This window comes from Gossypium raimondii, chromosome 5, assembly GCF_025698545.1.
Source record: "Gossypium raimondii isolate GPD5lz chromosome 5, ASM2569854v1, whole genome shotgun sequence".
Taxonomy (NCBI): domain Eukaryota; kingdom Viridiplantae; phylum Streptophyta; class Magnoliopsida; order Malvales; family Malvaceae; genus Gossypium; species Gossypium raimondii.
This window is the reverse complement of record NC_068569.1, coordinates 2,577,494-2,585,424: the sequence shown is the minus strand read 5'-3', so window position 1 is coordinate 2,585,424 and position 7,931 is coordinate 2,577,494. Positions and strand designations below refer to the sequence as shown.

Here is a 7,931-nt window from a genome sequence, read left to right as displayed (position 1 = left end):
AAAGATTCAAAATTGAATTTCTCCACCTTCTTGAAATATTGTGGCTACCGAAGTGGAAGAAAGAAATAAATAAAAATTCCAAATTGTAACGTCCAATCCAAGAAATAAGAACTATTTCCAAATTAAAATACGGAGAGAAAATAGCAAATCCTACATTAACCAAAACAAAATGATTGTAATAACATTTCGGGGAAGAAGACAAATAATTGATTAAATATGAAATAAGCCAAAAATCGAACGGCTAGAAAGGTCTATCGAAAACCATGGAATCAATCCCCTTCATGGCCCTACAAAACTATTTCTCTCCAGTTTCCGCTCCCTAATTTCCATTTCCACCACCCGCCGCCTTCCTTCGCAAACAATAATGGCTTACTCTTGTTCTTTGTTCCACTCCTCTCTCGCCTCCAAATCCAACTTCCCGTTGCTGCACCATCGGAACCACCCCAAGTTCAACCGCCCCGCGCCTATCGTCATCTCATGCTCCTCCTCCTCCACATTCGATCCTTCTTCAACCACTAGTTCCTCCAATAACAACACCCCTTCACCCCAAAAGAACCGTCGCCTTGCCGATGAGAATATCCGTGACGAGGCTCGACGCCACCGCTCCACCGCCAAGAACACCCTCTCCGCCAAATATGTTCCGTTCAACGCCGGTCCCGACTGCACCGAGTCCTACTCCCTCGACGAGATCGTTTACCGGAGTCGTTCCGGTGGATTGCTCGATGTTCAACACGACATGGAGGCTTTGAAGAAGTTCGACGGCGCGTATTGGAGGGAGTTATTCGATTCGCGGGTGGGGAAAACAACGTGGCCGTATGGGTCTGGAGTTTGGTCCAAAAAGGAATGGGTTTTACCCGAGATTGACCCCGATGACATCGTTTCGGCTTTCGAAGGGAACTCCAATCTGTTCTGGGCGGAACGGTTTGGGAAACAGTTTTTGGGGATGAACGATTTGTGGGTTAAACACTGTGGAATCAGCCACACTGGCAGTTTCAAGGATCTGGGTATGACCGTTTTGGTCAGTCAAGTTAATCGACTCCGAAAACTGAAACGACCCGTCGTTGGAGTGGGCTGCGCTTCCACTGGTGACACATCAGCTGCCTTATCCGCTTATTGCGCTGCCGCGGGTATTCCTTCCATTGTCTTTTTACCTGCGAATAAGATCTCCATTGCACAATTAGTTCAACCCATTGCGAACGGCGCGTTCGTTTTGAGCATTGACACCGATTTCGACGGTTGCATGAAATTAATCCGGGAAGTTACCGCCGAGCTACCAATTTACCTTGCCAATTCATTGAACAGTTTAAGACTCGAAGGGCAGAAAACGGCTGCGATTGAGATTTTACAGCAGTTTGATTGGGAAGTTCCAGATTGGGTTATTGTTCCTGGTGGTAATTTGGGTAATATTTATGCTTTTTACAAAGGGTTTAAAATGTGTCAAGAACTAGGGCTTGTTGATAGGATACCTAGATTGGTTTGTGCCCAAGCAGCCAATGCCAATCCACTTTATCTGTATTTTAAATCTGAGTGGAATGAGTTCAAGGCAGTCAAGGCAAATACTACATTTGCCTCAGCTATTCAAATTGGTGACCCTGTTTCTATTGATAGAGCCGTGTACGCTTTGAAAAATTCAAATGGGATTGTCGAGGAAGCGACTGAGGAGGAGTTAATGGATGCAATGGCACAGGCGGATTCTACAGGAATGTTCATTTGCCCTCATACTGGAGTCGCATTGACTGCTTTAATGAAGCTTAGGAAAAGTGGGGTTATCGGAGCTGGAGACAGAACTGTTGTGGTTAGTACAGCTCATGGATTGAAGTTTACACAGTCCAAGGTTGACTACCACTCGAAGGAGATTCCGGATATGGCTTGCCAGTTTGCTAACCCGCCGATGCAAGTGAGGGCGGATTTTGGTTCTGTTATGGATGTGCTGATGAAGTATTTGGGAGATAAATCACCAAAGCACTAGGTGCTGCATTTTGTAAGTTTAGCAGTTTGTACTCTGAGATTTATGCTTTGGTTTTAATTTTAGTTGTTGCCTTGCTTTTTCATTTTGTGGTATACAAATCTCGATCTAGATTGCCCTAGTTTAGAAATCATCTGTCAGCCACGTTAATAATCTAAACTTGTATGAGATTTATATTACTGTTGCATCAATTTCTTGTTCAATAAAAGGTTTGTATATGTGACATTTACCAGTCGGATTATGAGCTAGATAGATGATTGTGCCTCGAGAATATGCCTATCTACGCTCTGCGTTCACATCCCAAAGTTTGTATCTATGCGGAGTTATGGATTGTAAGTGCTTGTAGTTTTACTGTTCTTTTTTCTTTTTTCAATATGTGGAAATGAAAATGATCATTCATTATCAAAAGAATCTTTCCAATAATAGTTAGCCTAGCTGCCAAGAGGCATATATCAATGAATAGATACTTGGATGTAAACATCCATAGAAGTTGGTTCAATTTAGATTTCAATTTGGAAGATTCCCAAATTGAATTAGAATTGAGAATGAGCAAAGCTTTTTCAGTTCAACGCGGGGAATCCATAGCAGAGAAACAGCCATGGATAGTAAAACTTATAGCTGAACAAGCCATAAACATCTGAAATGACGATGCAGTGATATAATCTACTCGGAATGCTGTCCACACTTGATCTCTGTAATTGCTCATTGTCTCTATAGCTTCTGTTACCTAAAATCCATTATCTTACATTCGTGTCAATTGATGCTGTTGCAATAGCCTTTCTACAGAATTTCGATTCACCTAGATGATGACCTGAAATGCTGCCGGTTCTAGCTTACAATGATGGCGTGTAACTTTCATGCTTTTCCTAGCAGTACAGTACAGTTCATATAATTAAAAATCAATGCTTTTATTAGACTCCTCGCGGGTGTTTTCCATGGATTTTAGGCCCGCTGGTTTCATAATGACTTTGCACCAATACTTCGCAAACCATCGTTCTACGCTGAACCAGGGTTTTTTTTTTTTTACTCATAAGTAATGCTAAATATAGTAAGATTTTCGTCACTTTATTTTTAAATTTGGATTTAAGACAATTAGCTTTTTAAATTAAAAATTTGACTTCTATTATTAATAAGAATTTACATTACAATTAAAAGTTATAAATAAGTTATATTAATTGTTTGAAAATATTTAAATTTCATAAATCATAGTCTTAATAATTGTTAAATTAAATGTAATGCATAATGGTAAAATAATAAAGACAAAAACATTCCACCACTTACAAATTTTTATTAATTTGAAGTCTTATGTTTATGTGTGATTTAATTATTGAAATCAAATTTATAATTTCTTTAAGTGCATTTAAAATTAATATTTTGCATACTTTATAACATCGTTTTTTAAATAAATAGTTTAATTTTTATAAACTTTTTTGAATAAAGCTAAACAATTTTCAAATTTCATATTTCCCTTTTTCTTCGAAAAAAACCATATTTTTCAAAACCAACTTTTACTGCACTTTTCAAAAGTGAAGTGACAAGTTTAGTCAAGCCCTACCCTTTATTGACTTTGGGCCGTATTTATAAATCCATTATAAAAGAAATTTTAAATGGCAAATTAATTACTAACAACAATTATAAGATGTGGTGCGGTCATCTTTTACTCCATCCTTTAATCATAACCTTAGCAGTTTGATCCCTACGTATTTGGTCAGCTAGTTTATCCTTTCGAACAGCTTTTGTACCAAGAAAATTTAAAACTTTTAAAATCATATTTGTGGTTCAACTGACCATCCATCCTTCATTTGATTTTAATTAAGTGAATTATTAGAAAAATATAAAAAACTAAAAATTCTTAACAATATAAAAAATCGATTTAACAATTGATTCAATTAGTTTTTTTAATTTAGATCAACTGATTTCGAACAGTTTGCTCAAAATTTAGTTCAACTCTTTATTTGAACTTCAGTCGATTTCCAATTTAATCGGTCAATCCTAACAATTATAATTAAAAGATAGCCTAACCCAAAAATACGTAAATTATTAATAAATAAATAAATACACTATTGACTACTAAACCAAACAATAAGAATTAAATATTAATATGTAGGAAGATACTAAATCTAACAAATCATTTCCACGTTGAATCTCTCTTCTTTCGAGCTTGTTGTATAACGTAAATATAACACAAATTAATCAAATTTATGAACATAATGCATATATTAACACATAATGCTATATATTTGTATTTTAATACATAATTTTATAATAAAATTTTTAATCTTTAATTATACTAATAATACTTGGAAGTCGGCAAAAAATTAATAACATGGAAAAGTGAAAATAATAAAAGAAATATTAAAATGTGAGCGATAAGAAATTTTTAGAATAGTGATAAAATTGGGTTTTTTACACAAATGATATAGAAAAAAAAAACTGAAATAGGATGTCAGAAAAAAAATTTATCAAAATAGGTTACTTTTTCATTGGAGCCTATTAGGTAGGCGCCAATGAATAAAAGAATAATAATTTTTTTTGAATAAAATATTCTTTTATATATTTTTTTAAAAAATACGAGTCAAAATACGGTCAATGGGTTGGGTTGGGTCGGGTGGCGCCTATCAGGTAGGCGCCAATGAAGATGCCTCACAGAGAGGCGCCAATGAAGGTGCCTCATAGAGAGGCGCCAATGAATATTCATACAAAATTACAATATTCATATAAAAAATTACAATATTCATACAAAATACTAATCCAAAACTATAAATACAAATTTAATTATAAAATAATTACAATATTAATACAAAATTACAATATTCATTGGCGCCTACCTGATAGGCGCCACCCGACCCAACCCGTTGACCGTATTTTGACTCGTATTTTTTTTTAAAAATATAAAAAAATATTTTATTCAAAAAAAATTATTATTATTTTATTCATTGGCACCTACCTAATAGGCTCCAATGAAAAAGTAACCTATTTTGGTAAATTTTTTTCTGACATCCTATTTCAGTATTTTTTTTCTATACTATTTGTGTAAAAAACCCGATAAAATTATTAAAAAGTTGTTGGTAAGAGGAAAAAACTTGAACGGGAATAGTAAAAGAACAAGTAAATAAGATTTTAGAAGGCCTACATAAAAATACAAAAATACATTATTATTTTGCTGCATGGGTGTGGTAAAACCCTAAGCTAATCAAGGTCCATAAAAATAAACCAACGCATAAATAAATAACTTACACGCATAGATGCAAATACCTTTTTCTTTTTCTTTTCTATACATGTCTTAAATTACTTCTAAAATTCCAAATTTCAGATGAAATTAAAGGATATTATATACTTAATTTCATGACTTTCATATTATTATAATTACTACGGCGCTAATCAAAGCCACAAAGTGAACCACGCAACCATGTCTTTATCTGTGTTGATTGAAGTAACTTACGAGGTGGATCAACGACGTCAAGTTGGAGCAAGAAGAACCTCCATTTTCAACTGCCATTTTTGCCATCTCTCCAAGCTTTTTAGCTCTTTTCTTCCTCTCTTCCCCTTCCTCTCCTCCATCAATCACCTGTTTTATAGCCTTCAGTACCTCCTCCTTTTTCACCAACACCTCGGGCGCTTTCATGGGTTTCTCAACCCCAATCTTCACTCCAATCTTCACCACTTGCACTATTAACTTCTCATTGTAAAACTGTTCGTTAGACATCGGCCACGTTATCAATGGCAAACCGGCAATGATTCCTTCCAGTGTTGAACTCCAACCACAGTGTGTTATGAAACTTCCTATTGCCGGTTTTGACAGTATTTGAAATTAGGGTGCCCATCCTCGGATTATAAGCCCTCTCCCTTTAACCCTCTCTTCAAAATTTTGCTCTTTGAACCATTTGTCTAGCTCTGCCGTGTAGCTTCCTTCTTTGATTACCCAAACGAAGGGACAATTTGAGGTTTCTAACCCTAACCCAAGCTCCATTAATTGTTGATCAAATATATGAAACAGGCTACCAAAGCAAACGTAAATTACAGAGTTCGGTTTCTGAGAATCAAGCCAATTTAAGCTCTTGTGGTCATCAATGGAGGCTTCGCTCCGTGTTGTTTTGTTGTATAAACAAAGTGGTCCAATACACCAAAGGTTGTTTACGAATTTCTGGTATGCTTTAACGTACCCTGGTTCCAACTCTTGGAAAGAATTCACTACCACCGCCATGGCCGAAGCTTCAGCTTCTTTAAACTGCTTTAATACTTTCTTAGAATCATCTAAAGCTTTGTTTTTTCCAAAGAAAGGCAATTGGGCCTTAGTAATTTCGATCCTATCAGGCAAATCAGGCACCAAAACAGGCTCAAAATCCGATTTGTCCCTCTCATCAAACACCTTGTAGTGATCAATGTTATGAGAGCAAAGGAGAGTGAAGCAAGAAACTGTGTGAAATACAACTCTGGAAACATTGAATTTAAGAGCGAGAATTGAAGTCCAAGGGAAACAAACGTCGGAAATAATACAACTGGGAAGGGAAAGGGAGTCTAAACCTTGAAGCCATTTCTCCAATGGTTGTTGTAGCATATTACTAGCTTGTAAGAACTTTGTCGCCATGTCTGGAGAAGGGAGTGAGTCCATAGCTTCACACCCTTGAGGTAATCCAACTTCTTGGGCAGGAAAATATAAAGGAAGAAACTGGATATTGAGGTTGAAATTTATGGCATAGTCATCACTGAAACGAGCTGCATTAAGGGGTGTCATTACAATGGTAACTTGTTGGCCATGGTGTGCGAGTGCTTTGGCCAGATCGGTGAAGGGAATAAGATGGCTTCGGGTCATTAAAGGGATAAACAGGAAATGATGGATCGGCTGCTGGTTTAAGGAAGCCATTTTTTGCAAAGCTTTCGTTAACCAGTCAAGTTTTTGGATAGGATTACTGTAAGAGCATCAGGGAAAGTGCCAAGGGGAGAAGGCAGGGGCTGCCCTAAAATGGCAAATTCTCATTTTAGTCCCTTTAAGTTTATAAAGTTATAAATTAGTTTAATAATGAAAATACACTTTGACCCCCAAAGTTGAAAATTTCAGTTTAATCCTTTTAAAATTATAAAATAATAAACATATATAAAGACAAAATTATACTTTGACCCTTTATATTTTTATAATTTAATTTGGACTACCTAAAGATAAATTTTGACTTTGTCCTTGATAAAGGAGATATAACAATTCATTTAGTACATTGGGTAGTTGTGTAATTAACAGAATACTTGTCTAATTCAATTACATTAGGTAGTATACTAAAGTTTTATTTATTAAATGAATTTATCATTTTACTTAATTTTTATATTCATTCTTTTTATTAAATAGATTTAATTAAAAATAATAAAAATCTAATTTATTATAAAAATATTTTAATCATTATTAAATTATAGATGGAATTATATTCTAATATAAAAATATGTCAAACATTATCTATTTTTCAATTAGTATATTTAAGTTTACTTGTGTAAAACAATTGTGAATTATAATTATAATTTATTTTATCATCTCTTTTATTTTTTTCATTTAGTAAAATTTTATGTAAATGCATCTTAAATATTTTAAACTTAATTTTAGTTCAATTATGTATTAACTTTGAAATAAATCTATTTTTATATTTCTATTTTATTTTCTTTGTTTTTATATTTTAATAAATTTCTTTTCATCAAAAATTTAAATAGTGAAAATTAGTACATTTTAAATAAAAATAACTTAATGAGTTTATTTTAAGTTTAATATATAATTGAATTTAAATATAAGGTTAAAATACTTATTTTACTTGAATTCAAATATAATTTAGTTAGAATTTAATTTGTAGTTTTTAAAGTATTTTTCCCATTATTTTGAAATTGAAAATAGAGAAAATGAATAAAATATATAGAAATTACATCATAATAATATAATTTAATTGGATAATTATTTGGTCTATAGGGATAAAAATATATTTACTTTTTA

At 33.7% G+C, this 7,931-nt stretch overlaps 3 protein-coding genes across 3 annotated transcripts; 1 reads left to right on the top strand and 2 right to left on the bottom strand.

Annotated features, from left to right (window-relative positions):
* Positions 1–262: 262 nt before the first annotated feature.
* Positions 263–2,195, top strand: LOC105769017 (threonine synthase 1, chloroplastic). Its single transcript, XM_012589363.2, has one exon. It carries the CDS (start codon positions 365–367, stop codon positions 1,967–1,969), a length of 1,605 nt encoding a protein of 534 aa, XP_012444817.1. The 5' UTR covers positions 263–364; the 3' UTR covers positions 1,970–2,195.
* A 336-nt stretch (positions 2,196–2,531) lies between these two features.
* LOC128041329 (anthocyanidin 3-O-glucosyltransferase 4-like) lies at positions 2,532–5,672 on the bottom strand. The gene is made up of 2 exons (XM_052631400.1): positions 5,409–5,672; positions 2,532–2,693 (listed from the first exon to the last, which is right to left on the bottom strand). The coding sequence occupies exons 1-2, from the start codon at positions 5,670–5,672 to the stop codon at positions 2,532–2,534; spliced, it is 426 nt and encodes a 141-aa protein (XP_052487360.1).
* LOC105769016 (UDP-glycosyltransferase 73D1-like) lies at positions 5,101–6,917 on the bottom strand. The gene has a single exon (XM_052630908.1). It carries the CDS (start codon positions 6,828–6,830, stop codon positions 5,778–5,780), a length of 1,053 nt encoding a protein of 350 aa, XP_052486868.1. The 5' UTR covers positions 6,831–6,917; the 3' UTR covers positions 5,101–5,777.
* Between the last annotated feature and the right edge of the window lie 1,014 nt (positions 6,918–7,931).

What these genes read in the sequence shown, in the direction of transcription:
- LOC128041329 (XM_052631400.1), bottom strand. Translation starts at nt 5,672, where the DNA reads ATGTCTAACGAACAGTTTTACAATGAGAAGTTAATAGTGCAAGTGGTG. An exon ending in TGACGTCGTTGATCCACCTC is followed by an intron (nt 2,694 to 5,408) that starts GTAAGTTACTTC and finishes AATGGATTTTAG; the next exon opens with GTAACAGAAGCTATAGAGAC.
- LOC105769017 (XM_012589363.2), top strand. Translation starts at nt 365, where the DNA reads ATGGCTTACTCTTGTTCTTTGTTCCACTCCTCTCTCGCCTCCAAATCC.
- LOC105769016 (XM_052630908.1), bottom strand. Translation starts at nt 6,830, where the DNA reads ATGGCTTCCTTAAACCAGCAGCCGATCCATCATTTCCTGTTTATCCCT.